The 24,684-nt window shown below is 42.7% G+C and overlaps 1 protein-coding gene across 1 annotated transcript in view; it reads left to right on the top strand.

The window, feature by feature from the left end:
* DDRGK1 (DDRGK domain containing 1) overlaps positions 1 to 24,684 on the top strand; it is a 124,577-nt gene that overhangs the window by 58,223 nt on the left and 41,670 nt on the right. The window contains exons 3-4 of the mRNA XM_069204951.1: positions 14,762 to 14,868; positions 16,299 to 16,400. Of these exons, the coding sequence (XP_069061052.1) occupies positions 14,762 to 14,868; positions 16,299 to 16,400 (209 nt within the window). The remainder of the gene's footprint in view (positions 1 to 14,761; positions 14,869 to 16,298; positions 16,401 to 24,684) is intronic.

Genomic DNA, 24,684 nt, shown 5'->3' with positions numbered 1-24,684 from the left:
AGAGGTGCAACATCTGTGACCCTCAGTCAGTGTTTTAAATTGAAATACAGAAGCGCTGGTACTCTGTATTCATTTATAGCACTGCCTTGGGTTAATAGTATTTTGACAGCCCTCGGCTCAGGACTGGACTCTGTAGAATAGATGCATGTACCTGAAACTTTTGGGCCTTGACTGTGCCTTTTCAGTGCATACATTTGCACACTGGCTGATGGTTTTGAAGTCAGCATTATCTCTGTTGGTGTTGTAAAATTTGAAGCCTTGGCCTTGACATTTGGACCACTTAGAGTAGAGCGGGAAGCCTGGGTTTGGACGATAGAGTGTTTTTTCGCCTAGACCAGTGGTGCCCAGTGAGGCTCCAATGGGCTGGTTCATTGACATTTTTTGGGGCTATGAAAATGATTCAAATGTATGTTTTTTGGGAATCCAAGGTAGGTCCAGAACCATGTCTGAGTTTTATTTTACCCACATGAGATGAATTACATAAAAATAATTTATATGGAACTTATTTACACAGTGGTTACCCTGCACGCCTGGCATGGGTCCTGCCTGTTTGTTGTCTTATACAAAAAAAGACTTCAATCACAATGACACATTTGGGTTACATATGTACAAGCAGTGGCTGGTCCTGGTGGCCACAGTATGTGAAAGAACAGTTCTCCTGTTTAAAACATCTCCTGCCCATGGAGTCTTTACTGTAACTGTCCAGGATTGACTTTGAGATGTAGTACTTGGTGTGTGTACCCATATAAACAAAGACAGGTATATTCCTATAGAACAAGGAGGTGTGGTGAAGCACTGAGTGGATCACCAGTAGCAGGAGTAAGAAAAAGGCCACTTGATAGGGTCAGAAAGATATTTTCCTGACATTGATTTTCTATGTACTTGGTAACCACGGCAATCAGAAATAATGCATAGCGTTTACATCAAATGATGCATGGGAACTTGGTGGAGTGGTTACATGAAGCCTGGGGATGGAATAGAGGAGAGCAGGTAAGACATTACTGGACTGTGACAGACGATGTGTGGATCTTTATACACAGGAGTCCCGAGGGTGATGGGGAAGCGCTCTGCGCCTGTGACAGTGACTTTGGGGGGTATTCGAGGTGGTGCCTTTTCAAACAGGAAGCAGTACTGTTCGAGCACTGTTTTAGATAGCGCTTCTGCAAGTGGTATCTGCAAGTTCACAGTTGCTGTGAGGAAACTTTCATTAAAGCCATGACACCAGTGAATTCTGAGAGGAGGACGTGATAGAATTTGCTCCACTTTCGTGCTCTATGATATGCTGTTCCTCTCACTGTGGCACCCTTGTGTTTGTTTCTTTGCGATGCAGGGTTAGAGAAATGGCTGCCTTGACTAACAACTCTATTTGAAGAGGCCCAATTTACATCCAAAGGCTAGATGTTTTTTGCTATAGAGCTTGATGCCGTGAAGTGCTTGGGTCTGGAGTTACGACTCCTTTTCCACCATTTTGGAGACAACACCTTTTGCCATCTTTTTGCCTAGAACTAACCTATGTGCTTGGTTGGTGACCCTTCAGAGGTTATCAAGAGCACATGCCAACGTGTTAAGCTCTACTCAAGTTAGGTGGTTAATTCACCCACTGTATAGGTCGTGACAGAACGAGAATGTCACAGACTACAATCCTGACATAGCTTTTCACCCCTTCATCTCTGCAAGGTTGATGCAAATGAATTATAGCGAGTTTTGTTAAGAATAGCACCGGCTTTGCAGTGCTATGAAGTGACACAATCTGTATTACCAAGCACTATATAAAAAAAAAAACAGGTTATTCCCAGACTGCCCCACCACGCACAATATAAACAACCCTGGGGGATAGGATGTGGCGTAAGGCCCAGAGCCGCCGACTCTGGAGCTGGGGAACAGGGTTCGAGTCTTGGGCCGGTTCAACATCCTGTGATTCTGGGCAAATCATTTAATCTTGCTACCAAAAATGAATGTGTTCTTGTGTAATGTAAAAGATGCTCATGTAAAGCGCTGTAATACCTTTGTATCAAGTTTGCGCTAACTGAACTCTATTTGAAGAGGCCCAACTTGCATCCCAAGGCTAGATGTTTTTTGTTATCAAGCTTGAGACCTTGAAGCGCTTGAGTCTGGAATCACGACTCCTTTTCCACCATTTTGGAGACAACGCCTTTCACCACCTTCTTGCCTAGAACTAACCTATGTGCCTGGTTGATGACCTTCCGGAGGTTATCAAGAGCATGTGCTATCGCCCAGTGTTAAGCTCTACTCAAGTCAGATGGTTAATGCACCCACTGCAGAGGTCCTGACAGAACGAGAATGTCACAGATTACAATCCTGACAGCGCTTTTTTCCTCTTCATCTCGGGAAGGTCGATGCAAATAAATTACAGTGATTTTGTTATGACTGGAACCTGTTTTGCAGCACAGTCAAATTAGCAGAACCTGTCTTATCAAGCCGTATATAAAAAAATATATATATATTCCCAGACTGCCCCAAGAACGCAGGATGTGGCGTAAGGGCCAGAGCTGCTGACCATGGAGCTGGGGAACACGGTTCGAGTCTTGGCACCGGCTCAACATCCTGTGATTGCTGACAAATCACTTAACCTCCCCTTGCTACCAAAAAGGAATGTTTTCTTGTGTAATGTAACCAGTGCTCACGTAAAGTGCTGTAATATCTTTGTATCGAGTTTGCGCTATATAAAACAACAAAAAAATTATAAAGGACTCCAATACCTTTGTGTTGAGGTCGCGCTACATAAAACTGCAAAAAAAAAAAGACCCCGCAGACATCGCAAAGAAACAGCAAGATGCCTGAAAATGAGGAAGAAACAGCATACCACCGTGGGCGTGAAGCAGCGAGGCAAAAGAACACAAGGGGTAACGGGGCAAGCGGCCACGTGGCACAGGAGTTAAGCAACAGCGGGAGGAGGGTAATTGGGTGGCGGGTAATTGGGTGGCGGGACAAGCAAGAATACAGCGTGGGGGACTGCAATTTAAGCACTTTGGACAAAGCAGTAGGGTGCGTGTACAGTGCCCGTGAGCTCAGCATTGTAAGCACATTAACTCACAGGAGGAGGAAACCAAGAAAAAAAAGTTCCCCATAGAACAGATACACAACAAAGCCTAATCATACAGTAGTTAGTCCCTGCTCCCAAAGAGAAAAAGGAGGGACAAAGAGGCATGACTAACCAGAAGCAAGCAGGGATTTTTCAATGGTACTGAAACGAACAAATGAAATGGCTTTAAGCCCACAGAAGTAAGTATACTAAAAGTATGCAACAGGCCATACGCTTACGCTCGACCAAAAAACGTCTGTGAAAAAAATGTGAGCTCTATTCCTGGACACAATGATTTGATATTGCTATTTTATACAGTAGTCACAGTAATGAAATGCAACAGGAGATATTTTTTTTTACATATGCATTGCTTAACTTAATTACAACATCAGTGTCCCTGTATTTAGTGTAGATACTTAGTGGGAATAAAATCAACTTTAAAATGTTTTGCAGTTTTGTGTTGTGATATTAAAAATAAGTGACAGTTGTCAGTTTATATAGCATTATCACTGCTGTTCCCTGAGGCCTTAGCCTGTCTGCATACCTTCTATTCTCTCACCCATTCACTCATTCTGCTCCGCAATCTTTAGTCAACTGTTCACGCATGCATTCACCTTGCCATGTTATCAGTCACTCATTTATCTATGCACTTCCATGCACTCATTCATCCCTCCAACTGAAATAATTTTTACACTTCATGCGCTCACTGAGCCACATACACACACCAAAAAATCGGCAGTCAGTGAAAAAGCTTTCACTTATAACCTAGCAAGAGCTATTGCTTTGCTAGTGCCTGTTGGTTAGCTGACATTTCTCTATAGAGCTGCTGCATCTAGCTGGTATTAGCCCACTTTACTCAAAGCAAAAGATGTCACGCTGGCTAGTGGCATGGGCGAAGGAAGTGGTGTTGGTGTGAAGAGACATTACACAAAAGTAAAGCCCAGCCACACCACATGTGGTGCATAGACATTGATGGGTGCATAACCAGCGTTCGAAGTGCATTTAAAAAAGGATGGGAACTATAATGCTGCATAGAGAGGGGGTTGGGATGGGTCAGTGTGGGTGGGAGTCAAAGGTGTGGCCAAAAACTAAATATTCTGTAACTTTTTTCATCTTTCACCTTCAGTTAACTACATATAAAATAACACACAGCTTAAATGAAAAATAAATGCAAGTTAATCACTGGAAAATGCATTATCGTACATTATGAAACCTCTATGAGTTCTTGCACTGCAAAGGTCTGTGTGTTACCAGAGAGCCACAGAATTGAATCCTAGTTGATACAGTGGAGAATAGTGACTTGGTATGTTTAGTGCTACGAGGTCTAAGTCTGTGATAGACAGCATGGTGAACATCAAAGTCATTATTTGAAACTTGCATTACACACAGTATAAAATTGGCTGTGCTTCCAAAATATAGATCTCTGTAATACCCAGACATTAAGTAGTTAAATTTTGTTATAACTGACTTTAAAAAAAAAAAGCCTCACAGCTCAACTGGTAACTCCATTGCAATACCCCTCAAAAACAATAAATCTGTGTCATCAGGAAGCATCAAGTGATTTCATCAATTAAAGAATATGGGGCTAGCTGTATCAACAAACCATTTTGTGATTCTCTAATAGTGATTTTTAAGAAATCGCTATTTCTGAATCGCAAAATGGTGTGTATCATATTTGCGATTCGGTAATAGCGATTTCTTAAAAATCGCAAATGCTACTACCGAATCGCAAATTGAGATACCGGCCCCATTCACACCTATGGGCCTGTAGGCCCATATTTGCGTTTTTTTTTGCATTTCCCGAATTGCGAATTCCTAACTGGAATTTGCAAATTTGGGAAATGCAAAACCCAGGGTGCTGCGAGCCTAAGGCCCCCTCTGCTGCACCCCAACATTTTTTTTAAGGACATGTAAGGCACACACATGCCAAAGGGGCATGTGTGCGTTACATGTCAATTTTAAAAATGCATTTTTCATGCATTTAAAAAAAATTGCACATGATTACCACCAAGTTCAACTTGGTGGTAATAGCGATTCCTTATGCCCAATTCACATTAAGGAAAAGCTTGATACATGTGGTTTAGAAATCGCAAATAAGGATTCCTAAACGGGTTCGCAATTTTAAGGAATCGCTATTTTAGTGATTCTTTAAAATTGACTACCGAGTGCCTTTCATACATACTGAAAGGCATTTTTGCATTCGCAAACGCCATTCGCACCGTTTGCGAATGCAAAAACGCTTGATACATCTAGCTCACTGTTTCTGAGAGAGCATAACTTGGCTGTGCCATTATGTCTCATATACCGTGAAATAAAGGAGTTTTTTTTTTTCTGTGTAAATGTGTGAAAATGTTGTTTATATAACGTGGTGCACTGAAATGCATGCAAGTAAAGTGCACGTATGAATATAACTTTAAATGCAAACCACATTTATTCATCGTTTTGCAAATATGTTTATGTTATAGTACTTTGGAAATGTTATTTCCATAATCATTTTATATTCACCAGGAGAAGCATGTGGAAAACGCTTTAAACTAAAAGTGTATTCATGTTTATTTTAGCTTAGCCTGGAGTGAAGGCCCAAGTTCTTTTTGCATTTCTAACCTTCATCGTGAAAGCTTGTTTTATTGCATATCTTCCTAAACTGCTGGTCCAATGGTATGAGTCTTTGGCTAATAAGGATGCCATTGTACAAAGAAGATAAGAAGGCCTGTGACCAAGGTCCAGATGAGTAACTTGAAAATGCCAGTCGAACTCAAATCTGAAATTCCCCAACATGAGAGTAGACCAAAGGTGAAATGATTTAGTTTCAAAGGCTCAACTGTCAGTCAGACAATAGATTTATAGAACCGTTGTCCAGTGGAAGGTTTTGGCTTTGATGTCAGGTTCTGGAAGAATCAGGATTTAAGTGTGGTTTAGTCAGTTGTAGATTCAGATTCCCCTTGCCCCTTGATCAGAACGACCTTTCTGAGGTACAGACCTCACACTCTGTTTTCCTAAGTGGGCTCATGCTACTCACACCTCTCTTCATAAGAGCTTCTTCAGAAGTTCTGTAGTGCTGAATCTTTTTCCTGAAATCCCTTTAGTATTTAGTTTAGTTAGGGATCTATATTTAATTGTTAGTCAGGAAAACTTGAATTTGGATTTAATGCACGCTTTTTCTCATTTCCTGCATTATCGCTATTGAAATATTGGATCTGCACATGCTGATTAAATTCAGCGTTGTGCAACGCTTTAATCCTCCTTTGGTGATTCTATACATTTATACCATGGTTTTGAGACTCATTTATGAAAGCTTGACTTTGAGTCGGTGATAAAGCCCTTTGAACCTTAATTTGGATTCTGGAATCAATTGTGTGGCTGACAGGTTTCACTGTTATTTGTGTTGATAAATACTGATGTATGTCTTCTCACCCTTCAGAATTTTGAAAAAGATTAAACGGACACCAGATTTAAGAAAGTGTGTCTAGAGCTAGATCACTTCCAAGCACCCTTTTCTTGTGCCGATTGGCAAGTTGCCCACATTTACATTTCCTTCTAGCAAGCAGGCACCCTGTCAAGAAGGCTTATTTATCTGTCTGCCCCTCCCTCGGTTTCATAGCACAGGCTTCTGTCTTTCTCTCTGCCTTACACTTAAGCTGAAGCATTTCAAGTCACAGAATTAACTGACCCAGGACTGAAGTCTGTTCACATAAAGGAAGGGCACTTTTCTTCCCCCTAAATTAACATTATGGGGCACATCGTGCCCCTCCAATCCCGCCCACTTTGACCACTGTGCATATCTGCAGATAGGGGTGTACAAGAGCAAAGGGTAACTTAAAAATGTGACAAGGTCCTGTGGTCTAGAGTGAACACTGTGAATTGTCTGAAGAATTTTCAGTGGAGAATTTGAGCAAGTCTGGGGGGCGCAGGTGGAACGGGCCACAAGGTAATAGACATTAGTAGTTATATAGATGATGAGCTGTACATAATCAGGTGTATGCGGCAGGACACATTTTAATGGACACTGAGTAAGGCAGATTGTCTTTCTTTGGTCTACTGGCACGTTCATACTGTGAATAACAATACTCATTAAAATACAGGTTCCATTTAGAGGAAGACTTGTAAACTCTAATCTCGTTTTCCACTCCAGGTCTTTGACGTATACTTCATTGCCTCAGCCGCTTGAATCTTGGTTACACATCGGTTATATACATATTATTAAATATAATAGGCATTTCCTGTACCAAGGTATACATGAGATTTTTTTTTTTGTACGAGTCCTTGTTCCTGGGTTTTAAACATGGATAACTTGGGGTGGGGAAACCTAGCTGTTTATTGTTTTAATTTGAAACTGTTGTTGTGCATCATTTTGTTGAAAACGTGTTGAAATATAGGCCATATTGCAATATCTGTGCAGAAGGGGAACGTGTTTATGCTCAGAACAACTCAATTCACCAGTGAAAATGTGGTCAGGCAAACAAACCCAGACTGTGTGTAGGCGCGTTTGGGTTGTGTGGTTTCTTTCACCAAAGTTGTTAGGTTTAGAAAAGGAAACTCGTGCAACTAACGGGACATTCTTTGCTTTTGAGAGCACCTGTAGTGTGGGCTGACTTTGGGACCCCCGGCTGAAAAGTGCACCGAGTGGGAGATTGTTAATAACGCTCAAAATGAAAGTGTCTAGTGAGTGGTAAGAAGGAGGTGAAATGGCCTAGTGCCTAGGTCTGCCAACTTTGGAACCTGGGGAACTAGGGGCCATATGTACGAACACATTTTCCCATAAGGACAGAATGGGTAAAACCCTTTGCTACATCTGGCCCTTGGTTTGTATCCATGGCTCAGCTCAGCATTGTCTGATTTTTGATAAATCGTTTAATCTCCCTTTCCCAAAAAAAAAACCCAAAACGTGCAACATAGTCTGGTTCTGTTGTCAAACGCTCTAATGCTTTTGGACCAGATTCCTACTATAAAAATGGAAGAAAATCTGATTTGCCATTGTCAGACCTACAATCACGCGGGCTAATTAATTGGGGTTTTGCAGTCTTCTGTCAGTAGCCCTCTTCTTAATGCAGATGAAAATGAATATCAGGATGATTGGAGCTTTGTCGAATCCAAATACACCTCTCAGCAAACGAAGGGGCCATGTAGGTTTGGAGAAAATGACCAAAACTGCACGGCTTGGGTAAATACTTGGAAACTTGATTTTGGGAGAATTAGAGGAGCATGGTTCAGGTCACAATTGTTGTCTTTTATATAATGAAATATTTTATATCATTGTAGTCTCTCTCAAAATAGATGTAATATGATTCATGTCCACAGAGTTACTATGCTCTTTTGACAGATATCTTGCACGATCCCCGGTATCCTTAAGAAAAACACATCACATTTAACTGGGGTTTAATGTGTACTGTAAATCAGATATACAAAAATAATTTCCAAAGTCATGGTTTTCTTCCCCTAATATGAATTATTATATAATCCGGGGAATATCTGTAGCCCGATGCCTAGGGCATATTGCTTGGATTCAACAAATGTTCATGTTTATTTTGTCCTTGGGACTAGTATGCTCAACCCACTGCAGCACACACCCCTGGGCTGCCAGTTTACAGGGAAAGGAATTCTCTGCAGTTGAAGTAATATTTGTGTCCACATATCAATGCAGTTCAAATTTATATTCCTGCTTCATTAATGCAAAGCCTTTATCATTAGGGTAAGCGCTCTAAATAGACGTTGTAAGGTCGTACTTCACTACTGACAGTGGTTCCAATAAAAAATAAAAAATAAAATGTGTTCACACGTTTGAAAAGTTTAACAATATGAGGCTATGTATAATGCTCTCTGATTAGATGCAAATGTTTGCAGAAGCTTGTAAGCAAGATTGATTATTCTTTGCTTTCAGAATAAAATGTTCAGAAAAAAATTGTAAGGAGGAAAAAAAAACGTTTTTCTGAATTACTGTGAAATTTTAGGTACAATTTCTCTGAAGCATAATTGAGTAAAATATGTTGATGCACGCTAGTATTGCCAAAAATATTCATAATGGAATTCAGTGTAGCCATTTCTAACAAGATTATGGGAAACATGAAAATAAACAAACACTGGTCAAAGCCAACCAATCCGACATTGGTGGTCAGTCTTCTGGTTTTGTCAATGTGTCTTTTTTTTACATGACTTTTCTAAACCTTTATTGTTGTGGGAGCTTCCAGGCCCTCACCATTGTAACAGCAAAAGCAAAAAAGACTTAGGGCCAGATGTAGGAAAGGATTTGTGCCTCGCAAACGGCGAAAAATGCCGTTTGCGAGGCGCAAAAGCCTCTCCGCGATGCAGAAATGCATTTTGCGAGTCGGATCCGACTCGCAAAATACATTTCCGACTCGCAAATAGGAAGGGGTGTTCCCTTCCTATTTGCGACTCACAACGCTATGCAATTTCATTCGCGGTCGCAAATGAAATCGCAGTTACCATCCACTTGAAGTGGATGGTAACCCAGTCGCAAACGGGAAGGGGTCCCCATGGGACCCCTTCCCCTTTGTGAACGGAAACAAAAATATTTTTTCAGAGCAGGCAGTGGTCCAGTGGACCACTGTCTGCTCTGGAAAAAACCGAAACTAAAGGTTTCGGTATTTTTTTCCAAGTGCAGCTCATTTTCCTTTAAGGAAAACGGGCTGCAGATGGAAAAAAAAAAACTGCTTTATTAAAAAGCAGTCACGGACATGGTGGTCTGCTGTCTCCAGCAGGCCACCATCCCCGTGAGTGCCCATACTCGCAATGGGGTCGCAAACTGCGACCCACCTCATTAATATTAATGAGGTGGGTCTTTGCGACCTCATTGCGAGTTGCAGAAGGTGTCTGAGACACCTTTCTGCATAGCAAATTGCGACTTGCAATTTGCGAGTCGCACGGACTCGCAAATTGCAAGTCGCAATTTTCAACCTACCTACATCTGGCCCCTAGCTCTCAAAAGCACACATTGCCACAGTAGTTCCTGGCACTGAACTGCTTTGTGTGCCATTATGCTCCTTGTGGAAGAGCAGAATGCTGTCACTCACAGTAAAGACAGCCGATAGCTGGATAGAGAGAGAAACAGAATTTTAATGAAAACAAAATGTTTTGGTTGACGCCAGACCTAATTAAGGGCCCAAATCCTAAAGAAAGTCACAAAAGCACACCCATGGTATATGTCTTTGCATTAGTGACCTCCATAAATTCACAAGAATTTACAGAAGTAGACCAGAAAATGGTACTCATAGAAAATATTTCTCAACTGTATTTTAGCACATGCAAATATGCATGTGTAGATTTGCTCATGCAAAAATCTATTGAGCCTTTACAAGTTCACTTTCCCTCTAAACACTTTTTTCCCCAACCCTGGAAGAATATCTGCTTCTGCTGCCCTTGTCAGGAGTAAATTTCCAACCTTTCTCAGTATGGGAAAATATTAGAGAAGAGCTGGTGGAAATCCTTACAACATGCAAGTCAGTAGGTTTGCACAGACTCAGAGGTATGCCAGCCCTGGAACTATTGCTTACTGCTTCCTCCAGCCTCAGTATGCAGATCTGCAGAAAGATGGCAGAATTTGGAAATTACTATATTAGGGCTTGAAATTGCTAGTAATCAAGCCCTACTATAATATTAGCCCTGGCATAAACTGATTGCAGCCATAATTTGTTGCTGCACTACATGGCTCCAAAGGGGGGAAGTAGTTTTTTTTTTTTTTAACAGGACAAGTAATTATGACACAATCTGTCCCATGAGCAAATAGATATTTTATTAAATTCCACACCCGTGTATAACGGATTCACCTGTCATCAGCAGATGCTCTTCTACTCCAGGATTTTCGATCAATCCTACCCGGGTGTGTTCATCAGTATTGCGTCGCTGGAGGCATAGGGTTTGTGAAAAATCCATGTGTTACACAAAGAACCAGCGTAGCAAATGAGCTACTCCCATTCAGCAGGAGAGTAGTAAGGGTATGGTTTGTATCCGGTGGTGCATTTAGGAGCACCGGTAAGGAAGCACGATGTCATTTGCAGATGGCACATTTTCCGTTGAGGTGGCACTCAGTTTGCATAGGCATGAAGTTTCAATTTTATTTGTAAAACTATAAAGTGCACACAATGATGTGCGGAAATCTGATTTCAGCAAATATTTATCATTTGTGCATCACCAAGTAAAATGTTTTGATTTGTTTTGATCCTATTAAAATCTTTATTTCTGTAACCTTTCAAAATTACCAAAAATATGCTTTATTTGTGCTTTCCTAATTGCTGCTATTTTGAAGTGTTTGTATAGTTTATTTACAGGTATTCAAATGTTGTATTTAAAAAAAGAAAAAAAAAACTGACATCCCACAGCCTTTCCTTCCACTTCATGTACCCTACCCCACCTCCCTGCAAGATTGCCATCTGGGTCACTTTTACAAAATCCTCTCATTTTGCAGACAGAGATATAAAAATAAACTCCAGTTTTCCTAATATGAACCACTTTGTCACAGGACATAGCCTGACGATTGACCCTTGAACGCACAGCAAACATGACATGATATAGGTAACATTTCAAGGCATCTTGCTTCTTCGCCTTCTGAACTGCAGGATGTTTTTTTGGGGTGTGTTACAGCACCGCCACCCCTACTTCAAGCGCCAGTGCCCACAATATGTTTATAGATTTTTAAAACGGTATCCTCCCTTTGAGATGAAGATATCAAGTGTTCCCTCTGACTCATGTTCTAAGGCAGAGACAGACTTTCCAAAATCATCACAGATCTTTAACTGGGCCGTGCCTTACACAATTCAGAGTTTAACACTCCAGTCTAGATGCAACAGAGACCAAAACTGTTTTAGAGTGTTCCATTGGGGAAGTTATGAAAAAAGAATAACTTGTTCGTTGAATAATAAGTGACTTGCTCACTCTTTAAGTTCATTCACATTTCTTTGTTCACGGGAAAAAAAGGCAGCTTTATTTATGTCAAAGAATTTGAATATATGAAGTGGTATTGCACAGTAAAGAGTCACTGTATAGTTATACCACACTTTCCATTGAAAAGGCACTTTTTGATTTCCATATAACTTTTGATCCCATTGATGGGTTTGCACAAAATTTGCCAGATCGCTATATCAGACAGCTGACGTCCTGCATCCCAGTTTTCGCTCAGATCAGTGCAAGGCAAAAAAGTTAAATGGGAGGGGGTGAGTACAAAAGAAGAGAATTCCTATTTTCGCTTCCTTAGGAAACTTTTCTCACATCTGTAGCCCAAATCCAGAGCAGATTTACATCAAACGTGTCATGAAAGCTTAACACTTTTGTATAGCTCTTCCGTTTCAGTTGTGAGCCATGATTCTCAAATCCTTCCAATCACATTTTAAGTTTAAGAGGTGTGATTGGCTAGATAATGGCGCAGGGGAAAAAATTGCCATCTTGAAACTCACAAGTGCGCAACAACTCGCATATTTTGTGCTGTGAACAAAAAATATCCATAAGGAGGCTATCCCAGTCATCACTGGCCCTTGGGGAGTTCTCAGAGTTACCCAGAGTTGTGAAAAAGTCTTGGCCGACGAAAGAAAAACAAAACGGAAAATGACATGTGACTCGCCAGCCAAAAGGAAAGGGGGTTCAGCCATTTTGAGTGCCACAATCAGCAAATATTTTATGATGTCAGTGACTAGCAAATCTCAGCTGAATTTCATTCACCAGTTACATGTAGTGCTTCATAAACAAAAAAGGAAAGTAAGGGCTGTCAGCCTGCCACTATAATGCGTGTCTGTGGGAGTTGGGTACAGGGCCTGGCTGCATATTTGATAGTTAAGATCACTATCTATCAATCTGCACGTATTTGTTAATTTTGGGGAAAAAGAAAAAAAAGTATTCAGTACACTGTGCACCACTGAAGTCGATGTCCAGAGGTGATAGGCCTGCCATGGAAGGCTGTGCATCAGGTTCGGCTGAAGACCAAGCGTTGCAACCCACCTCCACTATGCACAGTCAAAGGCTGTGTGCAAGAGGGTTGGATCACACATGGAGAGTTATGCACAGTGCCAGGCCGCAGATCAGACTCTGGGCCCCATTACGAGTCTGGCGGTCACTAGTCTGCAAGACTCGCGGTCGGACCGCCACCAATGCAGCAGTCTGAGCACCATATTATGACTACGGCTGTCGTGCCTCGGTGGGACCGCCGTCTGCGTTGGTCATAATCTGCCAGAGCAGTTCTGCAAGCAGCGCTGCCCTGGTGATTATGACCTTGTTCTCTGCCAGCGATTTCATGGCGGTAGCACCGCCATGAAAAGGCTGGCAGAGAACGGGTGCAGAGGGCCCCCCTCCCTACATCATTGCAGCCGGCTCGATTACGAGCCACAGACAATGATGTAGGGTTTTCTCAGGTTTCCGCCCGCTGATCTAGTGGGAAACTTTTAATGGGCCCAGCGGGGAGGTAGTCACTATGGCAGCGACCTCCCTGTTGGAAGTTCGGTGGACGGCCTAAACTGTCCGCCAAACTCGTAATGATGCCCTCTGTGTCCAGTCCCTGGTGTGCATGACCAAAGGCTGTGCGCAATGGGGGACTGGCTGCCCATGGTTAGTGGGTGCAGTGAACTGTTGCATGTGGTATATGATCGAAAAACCCGAAAATTCAATGAGAAAAAAAATACTTTCAGGCTAGCTTTGTTTCAGACACATTAACATATGCTTAAAAAAATCTTTGGACTTCACAGAAATATCCAGGGTTATAGTGGAGTTACGGTTGAGCATTAAAACAAAAAAGCCACTGAAATTTGCTAGTTATAGTTAGAACCATAATGCAGAACTCTCTGACTAGATTCAGTGCCCTTTACATCAACCTAAAAGTGACAGATTCAATTACAAATGTCTTAAATACTCTTAGAGATGAGATTACATATCATATTACCCTTAACACCATGAAAGGGACAAAAACAAATTTACAAAAAACATCTGTGAAAATAGTAACATGCATTGGTCTTGCAGTACCTCTTTCCCTCTGGGCTGCCTAAATTCCGATGTACCTGTAACATGTTATTCATTCAAGGATTTCAACTTCTGAATGCAGCTGACATCTCAGTGTGAAGGATGGGTGTTAAAATGGAGAAATCAGTACAAAAACACCAATTTGTCGCTTTCATTTTCCAGAAACTTGTAATTCCCATTATTGCCCCGCCTCCAAAATTATTTGCCCCTCCTTTAACAGTAACTCCAGAGCGGGGTAATAATGGGAATTTTTCCAGGCCACATGTAATCAAGGCCTCTGCACTATGTGGATACTGACAGATGCCCAGTATGGTTGCTACAAAGTGGAAATTGATGATCCCCCTTCAAATCGTGAGGTCAAAGAAGAAAATTATCTTGTGATCAACCAAGGGAAATTGATTTTTCTTATTAGTCAGAATGCAACCTGAGAAGAAGAAAACCAAGGGGTATTAAATTAATGTGGCAGGCTACTGGGGCAGGCGACACATTTATAAGATGGCACAGATCACAAGCTCCTTTTCACAAAAATTGAGAAAATAATGGTCTGCAAGCACTGCATAACATAATCATGTTCACTAACAGTTGGCCATATCCTCTTTCTTCAGTAATGATGTCACTTACGTGTTCCCTCATGTTTTATTTTGTAAACTTTTTTTGTTACTGAAGTGTTAAATTCTAATACCATTATTTGGATAAAGTAATATAATTATGTTAATAAAAGATGCGTGAAGTTAAGCTGACCCTGTGGTATGTCAAACATTGTAGATCTGGAAGAAAGAGATGATGCCCCAGAGACTCAGGCCTCTGGAAAAATTGGAGCCAAAAAACAGAAGAAACTAGAGGAGAAACAGGCACGAAAAGCTCAAAGGGAGGTAAGATAATTCTTTTTATTCCAAGCATTATTTCAAAGCATTTTCTTTCAAGGGATGAACCTTAAGCATTCGAAGGCAACATTTCTGGACCCTGCAAAGCCCATGCAAACAGTGCAAGAAAATAGGAGAAGGGCAATGGAACCATTTAGGTGAAAATAAGTAATAAACTGGACATTGGACTTGTAGACAAGGGTGCTGTGCCCACAGTGAGTGTTCATCTGTGGTATCTCTATGATTCTGGTAAAAGTGAACGGCCCGGCCTTGGTCATTTCCGCAGCCAGATAAGTGACCTGGTGTGGAATGGTGCGATGATGTGTGCCATACAGCGTCTTGACTATCCGCTTTCTACAGGAAGCAGATGTGGCTCTTACATATGCCGAACCAGATGAACAGGCAAAAGTTACAAATTCTTTATAGCTAGTTTTAATGAATTTATTGTGCCTACTTGTAGAGTATCCTGAGTTTTGCACCTCATTTGACGACCATGTTCACTATGTGGCATTATTCAGATATATTATGGCTCAGGAGGCATTATGGAGTGAGTATTTGGGCGATGGGCGTGTCACCCTTCACTCCTTTTCAATTTTTGGGATAGGTATGTCGCTGAAAATTTTTGTCTTTGTTATAAATAATTGTATTTGTATTATAATAATTATATGTGCATTTGTTAATGCGCTGTACACGTTTCTTAGAAGTGAACATGTGGGTACAAAGTAGGAAATGAGTGTGAATACGGTCAAATAAAGAGTGAAACAAATAATAAATGTGTAAATATATATATATAATGTGTGTATATGTAAGTATAATCATCTAATCTGCCTGTATTTTGTAGGAACACTACGGTAAAAGGAAAATTACCTTTGTGTGTTTAATAGTTATTTTAAACAAGATGACTGTGCATTGCGTTGTTCTTGGTATTTTTGGTTTGGAAACCATTGCAGCTGAACTAATTACGTTTTGAGAAGCATTGCTGCTGAGCTGAGTGCAGTTACTTTGAGAAGCATAGCTGCTGAGTGCATTATTACTTTTGAGAAGCATTGCTGCTGAGCTGAGTGCCTTGTTACTTTTGAGAAGCACTGCTGCTCTACAGAGTGCGTTGTTGCTTTTGAGAAGCATTGCTGCTGAGCGGAGTGCCTTGTTACTTTTGAAAAGCATTGCTGCTGAGCTGAGTGCAGTTACTTTGAGAAGCATTGCTGCTGAGCTGAGTGCATTGTTACTTCTGAGAAGCAATCTCTAGCAATGAGCACGGAGTGAATCTAGGTCAGCCGCTCAGCGAGGGTCCCACACTTGCCACTGAGCTGTGCGCTCCGCTGTTTCAGTGTCAGGAACACCATTACAGCATGTATTCCCATGCCCGCTGCTACGCGAGGAGTAGCTCATGTTGTTACGAAGTCTGATGCGTTTCTTTGAGCGCCTTTTTATTATTGCAGGCGGAAGAAGTGGAGCGCGAGGAGCGGAAGAAGCTCGAGTCAAAACGGGAGGAGGAACGGCGGAAGGAGGAGGAACGGGCGCGTCTGGAGGAGGAAAAACAGGTAGGGTTCAATTCCCGCCTCTTTTGGGATTTTTCTGGATCATTAGGTTAGCTTTGCTCCAATATTGCAGGTTTCACTTTTAGCAGGTGCTGATTATCTGCTAGACAGGACAACTTCTTAAACACAGCCACCAACCACCACGAAATTAATCAAACATTTTTTTTTTTTTTTTTTTTTTAAGTTGGGTGAAAAGTGTCATTTTCGAGCTCTTTTCCTCCAGCCTGATTTTATTTCGAAGAGTGTTTGTATTTCACATTCTATGGTATTAATATCGCAGGCTAACACGAAACCTTGTGGTTGGCGCTCATCAAGTCCCCGCACTCCTACACAGATCACGTGAAGATTGAAAAACTGATCTCTTAAAGGTTACGCAACCGACAATTAGTCACCCGGTCTAAGGTACCGTTTTGAAAGGAGTGGGGGGGCTCAGTTACAGGTTTGTGTTTTCATGCATGTAGGAGGTGAAACAGCTGCAACAACTCCCCCAAGGGCAAGGTAAAACTCATTCACCTGGAAGAAGAAAGGCTTAGAAAATTAGCATACCCAGAATAAAAGAAAAATTAATGCCTTCAACAAGAGACTTAAAAGGACAGACATGTAAACACGACATGATTTTGAAAGTGGAGACGAAAAGCACTGATGATTTAAAAAGGCATCCGGAGCAGGGCAGATATTTTTTTTTTTTCTTTTATGTACTAGAATGTTCCATGGTTGGTGTTAGGGCCCCCTACGGGTATCAGTTGCGCTTTACAGATCTATTTCATTTATTCATCTATTCATGTTTAATGCAGTAAATCGAGTATCAACAGATTAGGAACAATGCAAATAACTGATTTCATGAAAGGTTTTAATGTGGTCCTCCTTAAACAAAAGTTTAAAAAGGGTTAAGAAACTGTTAAGATTTTAGAAAGATGATGTGTGTAGGTGTTCATGGCAGTATGTGAGAAACCATGTAGAGCGGCGTAGGAAGCTGGCTCTCTGTATGGTGCACTAAAATAAAGTACATTGTGCAGAGTCCAGTGGATCCCCAATTGGTTTGCAGAGGCAAAAGTAGATACGACTATTGCTCTATTTGTGGTAGTGTGGGCGAGCAGTTTGGCTTATCACAGGGTGGTGCTAAGCATTTGCTGTACTCACAGAGGCAATAAATGAGACACATACTCAAAGAATAAATTCAAGACCAACTTAGAAAAATAATTATTTTTATATATATTTCAAACCCAACACCTTCATAATCAGGTAAATAGACTTTCCAACATAAATACTTTGCAGTTTCAGAAATCAACACAGTGCAGTTTTCAGGGTTCTCTCAATGTTATCCAATGGAGGAAAACAATATTCAGCAAACACAGGGTTAACAATGTCTTAGGAGGTCAAGCTCAGGGAGCGAAGTTGAGTATTGGACACTGATCAGACCCACACCAACAGGTCACACCGAGCAGCACTGGGGCTGCCGGGTGCAGTAACGCGTTGGGAGCCCAATAGTTCTCTATCGGAATTGGACATCATGACAAATAGGCTGCAGGATCTGGCTGGGAAGCCAGACAGGGACCACAAACAGGTAGGTAGTAGAGTTGGGGTGCTCAGGGACGTAGGTGCACCTTTGGTGCTTTTCTCTAGGGCCCAGGGGCAACGGATGAAGGGGTAGCCTTAGGTATCTGGTTTCCTTATCCGGAAGCATTCGTGGTCAGGGGGTTCTGTGTGTTGAGGCTGCAGGTATCGTCTGGGTGTCCGGCAGGGGTTGACCCAGGGTAGACTCAAGCTCATTGGAGGCGGGGGGATGTTGTTGGCACCAGTGACCCACCTGAGATGGGGTCGACGGGTGCAGTGGTTGCTGGATGTGTCTGGTTACCTCTCACCACAAGGCTGCAGGAGAGCGAGGCCTACATGCAGAGGCTGCAGGCAACTTGGGGGAGTCCAAGAGGGGTGAACTCTGAGTGGACTCGGACTACAGGCAGCAGGGTAACCGGGCTGGCACTGTTGATTGGCCTCATCTAGGATCATAGTCATCGGGTGCAAAGGTCATTTTGGGTGTCGGGTCCTTGCTGTTCCAGGGACTGCAGGTTCCTTTCTTGAAACTTTGTTGCAGAGCAGTTCTGCTGCCCACGGGAGTCTGAGTCTTTGTAGAAGGCAGGCAGTCCTCCTGGGTTTCATGGAGGCTGAGCTGCAGGGAGGGTCATCTTTTGGGCAGAGTCTGTCGAGGTCTGCAGGCTGGAGGGGCTGGTTCCAAGTCAGCTGCTGCTTCTTTTCCTCTTCTGCAGGTGCAACTCTTCTTTGTCCTTTGCTTTATAGGTATTCAGGATCTGAGATGTAGGGTTGAGGAGTGCCACGTAAATGCTCAATTTAGGGGCATTACAGGCAGTGCCAGGTGGTAGCCAAAGGGCTGCCCACCTTTAGGGTGACTACGCTCTTTCTGTGACCACTTCTGCTGGAAGATGGGCATAACCCTAACACTAGTGGCCTAATTCCTTCCAAACAAGATAGAGGAATTTGAAAAGTGATGTCCACTTCAGCTCGTCAACCTTAGGTGTGGTACTAGCATGAAGTGGGCTCACCTCCTAATGTGCCTAATTTTCCCACCTGTGGAGCTGCCAAATTGGGTTCAGGACAGGGGGATCAATCATCTCCCCCATCTGGAGAGACCTAGGTCGCATTGCAAAGGTGACTAGGCCTTTAAAGTTTCCCGCTTTGGCATGTCCATCCTGTCTGGGTGAGGTGATAACACCCCCACCCAGTGCAGGCTTTTTTTCGCTGGCCCTCAAGAGCACTGGCTCTCACCTAGGAGGGCCAGAAATGGGTCTTTGGTGGCTGAACTGTTCAGGACCAGTCGATAAACCCACTAGTAGCTGGCAGGATTTCAGGGGGCACCTCTAAGGTGCCCTCTGGGTGCAGTTATTAATAAATCCCTCCCTGGCATCAGTGAGGGTTTATTAATCAGAGATGGTTGATACCAAATATCTCTATATTCAGAGAAGCCATCATGTAGCTGGGGAACTCGTAGTGACCAGTGTCCAGCACATGCATTTAAAATGGCTTCTCTGGTCACTTACTATGTCTGAGAGTCAACAAAAACATAGCAGAGACATATCTGCTCATGCAGATATGCCCTCACATGTAATAATGCACCCTGCCTTAGGGCTGGAAGGCTTGCTATAGGGGTGACTTACATACATTACATGCAGTGTTAGGGGACATGGCAGACAGGCTGTATGCCATGTAGTGTTTTCAATTTTGGAAGCACCTTGTCATGCAGCCTGCAATGGCAGTCTGCATAAGGTTGGTGCTTCGTTCCTCAGAGTGACACAAGTTGTGCTGCAGCTCTGAGGGACCCTCTTAAGTACCCATGCCCTAGGTACCAGGGGTACCATTTACTAGGGACTTACAGGGGGCTGAAGGGCCTGGTCAGTTGGAGATGAAGTGACCAAATGTCTTGTTTTAGGGAATGGACACTGGCACTGGGGACCTGGTTAGCAGGAACCCAGTGCATCGTTTCTCTTCCACTTCCAAGTTTACATCTACTGTACCTGAATTATAAATGTAGAAGTGGGGTAGATCCATCAAGAAGTTACTATTACTTCACATGGATATTATTTTACATTCTTTTGCTATGGAATACATCGTCCCATATCATTGCTTCTGAAATCTAATGTATGGTGGAAAGTTAACTTATCTGAGTACAGGACTTGTACCGTCCAGTTATCAAATGACCACTATCATCCTTTTTTTTTTTTTTTTTTTTAAATTAACCCAACAGCCTACAAAATACAGAAATATCTCCGAAATTTTATAGAACGTTTATGCTCTGTATTCTGTCACTTCTCAATGATCTCTTTTTCCGCTGCCCTATTCAAGCTACAATTGCAAAAGCAGCTCGGCGGAGTTCTCGATTAACTGTGTATATGTATTTTCAGTGAAATTGTTTGTTAGGCATTTAATTCAGGTTCAGGAATTCGTGGACCCCACTGTTAAGGAAACAAGGTGTTTCTGTTTTTGTAAAACGGCTGCACATAGATAAGTACTGTTTAAGTCACTGAGTGTCTAATAACATATCATATGTGAGCTAGAGTAGAATATAATACTTCATAACTTTTAAATTGAAGTTTCTTGCATTTTTATGTCGTGTCAACGTGTTTATGCTTGTAAGACGTCAACAGACCACATTTGGATACACCAGCAAGGTATTTTAACTATACAAAGTTATACAAAATCCGGTGCTTTCAGTTCAGTTCTACTTCATCTTGGAGGCCAACTAAGAATGTTCTACAGAGACCAGTACTTCTGTGAGCTGCAGGAAATTCATGCTCAAAGGGAAGTACTCTTTCGATCTCGTTTTACTTTATATATTGTTGGATATTGTGCCAAAAAGGATTTGCTTTCAATTTTTAAGTAAATAATCATCAAATTCGTTATTCTGAACACACGTTTATACTAAATATTTTTTAGTTCAGGTCTCCTGTTTCGTCTGACAATAAAATTAAAGTCTGTGCATATGAAAAGCGTTTTTTTCTAAAGCAGTTGTATGCCAGACTGAATTGGCTGCAGGCAGAAATAGCGATCTTTTGGTTTTATTTGCATATGGTAAATAACACTACTCCTCCTATAGAACATTTGCACGAACAATTGAGAAAAGTAAACTAAATATTGTCTCAAAATGATGTAAAGGCACCCAAGTAACTATATTCAACTGGCCCGCATGCAAACATTTTAAGCTCTTTATTTTGCAATGCAAGAGGAAGTTCTCTCTCGCTGATAAGGTGTCAGTTGGTGAACCATTTCCCCATCACAAAAGTCCTAAAGCAAAGGGGAAATCCCCAGAGCATTGCCATGCAGAGGAGCCCAGCCAATCAGAGAGTGCAGATCTAAGGTTTTTAATTTCTTAACCGGTCCATCCCAGCTTCAGCTCCTCTGAGAGGAAGTGTCAAACTGTATCGCACTAACTAGAACCTGACCGCAGACCGATTGACAAACTTACCATATTTAACTTTAACATCAGAATGGATTTGAAGTCGATTTTGTGCATGTTTCTGTACCACTTAAACTTGTACCGTAAGTCAATGCATGTTGATAAGCACAATAAAACAAACGTAGCATCGCTTAACACATTTGCAAATAAACTCATAAAAAAGGTGTAGGCTTGGATGAAGGTAAAGATGAAACTGAACCAAATGAAACGTATAAGAACTCTGAACTATAAAAAACAAATTATGTAAGCAGGGGGCAAAGCCAATAGGTCTGTCTTTCAGTGGCCTGCCACAGTCTTATGGGCTTTACCAATGTTTGTTTTGTTTGACCTACTGTATTATTAATTTACCCTTTCAAGATGGCCGACTGGTTCTTGGAATGAAATGAAAAAATATGGCAACAAGCATTCCAAAATGCCAAGCACCTCAATGTGCGCACACCTTCAGGTGGCCGTCTTGGAATGATTTAGGCATATTTTATCTTTGTTTAACATACCATGATGACTGGCCCATTTGGAAGCAATGTGTTAGTCTTAGTATTTTAAAGATTAATGAAGTATGCTATGCAAGTTTAGGATGGCTACCGGTGCTTGCAGGTGCACAGGCAGCTATCTTGGTAGAATGGTTTTTGGGGCCCTACTTTATTATTAATTCAAAATAGGCAACTTATTGAAAGCAATGTGTTGCAGATCTTCGAACAGTATAGAATGATAAAGTTTGAAGAAAATGTAGAAAGGTGACTGCCTGCGCAAGCTTACAGGTGGCCATCTTTAAATGGATTTTGCCATACTCTATCATTGTTTTACCATTCCAAGATGGCCAACCTACATTTTGGAAGTGTAAACTAATCATTAATTGTGGAAGCAATCTGTACAGGATGTGGAGGTAAGCGAGTGGTTCAGTGACAGAGTGGCAAGCAAAAAAATAATATAAGGTTTGTAAAAACAAAATCTTTTGTTAAAAAAAAGAAAACAAATCACATTGACCAACCCACCAGCATTGGCTTTGAAGTGAGACTTTAAATGCAGATATTGTAGGAGGCTGGCCTGGCTCATAGTGGGTACCTTGTGGTACTTACACCTTGTGCGAGGTCCAGTTATCCCTTATTAGTAGAATAGAGGTGTTTCTAGCAGCTTAGGCTGATAGAAGGTGGCTATGGCAAAGCAGCTTAGGCTGAACTAGGAGACATGCAAAGCTCCTACTATACCACTTATATAATATAGCACAATATCACAAGAAAACACAATACTAGAGTTACTAAAAATAAAGGCACTTTATTTTAGTGACAATATGCCAAAAGTATCTCAGAGGATACCCTCACTTAGGAGGTAAGTAATATACACAAATTATTTGTATACAAACCAAAATCAGGTAAGTAACAGTAAGAAAAGTAGTGCAAACAATGTAGAATCACAATAGGACACAATAGGTAGAAATAGGCCTAGGGGCATACTCCAAAAGTGGAATGCGAATCACAAATGGACCCCAGGCCTATGGTAGGTTGTAGAGGGTCGCTGGGACTGTGAGAAAACAGTAAGGGTGTCCAAAATACCCCACCCCAAGACCCTGAAAAGTAGGAGTAAAGTTACCCTACTACCCCAAAAAGACAGTATAGTCGAGATAGGGGATTCTGCAAGAACCACAACTGCTACCAAAGCACTGAAGACACCAAGTCCAAGAGTCACGCAAGTGTCCAGGGGGGCAGGAGCCCACTAAACCCCGGATGAAGGTGCAAAAGGGCTGCCTCCGGGTGGAAGAAGCCGAAGATTCTGCAACAACTGAAGGTGCCAGGAACTTCTCATTTGGTCAGAAGATGTCCCACGGCGTGCTGGAGGATGCAGAAGTGTTTCCACGCAGAAATACCTCAAACAGGCCTTGCTAGCTGCAAGAGTCGCGGTTGAGGATTTTGGGTGCTACTGGGGCCCAGGAAGGACCAGGATGTCGCCCCTTGGAGGAGGAGACTGAGGGGGCGCTCAGCAACTCAGAGAGCCCCCGCAGAAGCAGGCAGCACTTGCAGAAGTACCGGAACAGGCACTTAGAAGATCTGAGGACAGCGGTCGACTCAGAGTCACAAAGGAGGGTCCCACGACGTCGGAGTCCAACTCAGCGAGTTGGGCAGTGCAGGACGGAGTGCTGGGGACCTAGGCTAGGCTGTGCACAAAGGAATCCTTGGAAAAGTGCACAGAAGCTGGAGCAGCTGCAGATCACGCAGTACACAGGATTACTGTCTGGCGTGGGGAGGCAAGGACTTACCTCCACCAAATTTGGACAGAAGGGCCACTGGACTGTGGGAGATCCTTGGACCCGGCTCCTGTGTTCCAGGGACCACACTCGTCAGGATGAGCGGGGACCCAAAGGACCGGTGATGCAGAAGTTTGGTGCCTGCGTTAGCAGGGGGAAGATACCGTCGACCTACGGGAGATTTCCTCTTGGCTTCCAGGGCAGGGTGAAGACAGCCCTCAGAGCATGCACCACCAGGAGACAGTCGAGAAAGCTGGCAGGATGAGGCGCTACAATATTGCTGGTAGTCTTCTTGCTAATTTGTTGCGGTTTTGCAGGCGTCCTGGAGCAGTCATCGGTCGATCCTTGGCAGAAGTCAAAGAGGGAAGTGCAGAGGAACTCTGGTGAGCTCTTGCATTCGTTATCTGAGGAATAGTCCAGAGGAGAGACCCTAAATATCCCAGAAAGGAGGATTGGCTACTGAGAAAGGTAAGCACCTATCAGAGGGGGTCTCTGACGTCACCTGCTGGCACTGGCCACTCACAGCTGTCCATTGTGCCCTCACATCTCTGCATCCAAGATGGCAGAGGTCTGGGACACACTGGAGGAGCTCTGGGCTACTCCCTTGGGACGTTCTAGTCAGGGGAGTGGTCACTCCCCTTTCCTTTGTCCAGTTTCGCGCCAGAGCAGGGCTGGGGGATCCCTGAACCGGTGTAGACTGGCTTATGCAGAGAGGACACCATCTGTGCCCATCAAAACATTTCCAGAGGCTGGGGGAGGCTACTCCTCCCCAGCCCTTCACACCTAGCTCCAACGGGAGAGGGTGTAACACCCTCTCTCAGAGGAAATCATTTGTTCTGCCTTCCTGGGACCAGGCTGCCCAGGCCCCAGGGGGGCAGAAACCTGCCTGAGGGGTTGGCAGCAGCAGTAGCTGCAGTGGAGACCCCGGAAAGCAAGTTTGGCAGTACCCGGGTTCTGTGCTAGAGACCCGGGGATGCATGGAATTGTCCCCCCAATACCAAAATGGTATTGGGGTGAAATTCCAATGATCCTAGACAAGTTACATGGCCATGTTCAGAGTTACCATGGTGACGCCACATATA

The sequence above is a fragment of the Pleurodeles waltl genome, chromosome 1_2 (assembly GCF_031143425.1).
Source record: "Pleurodeles waltl isolate 20211129_DDA chromosome 1_2, aPleWal1.hap1.20221129, whole genome shotgun sequence".
NCBI classification, from domain to species: Eukaryota; Metazoa; Chordata; class Amphibia; order Caudata; family Salamandridae; genus Pleurodeles; species Pleurodeles waltl.
The sequence above is the reverse complement of the archived record's forward strand: the minus strand, read 5'-3'. Positions and strand labels throughout refer to the sequence as shown.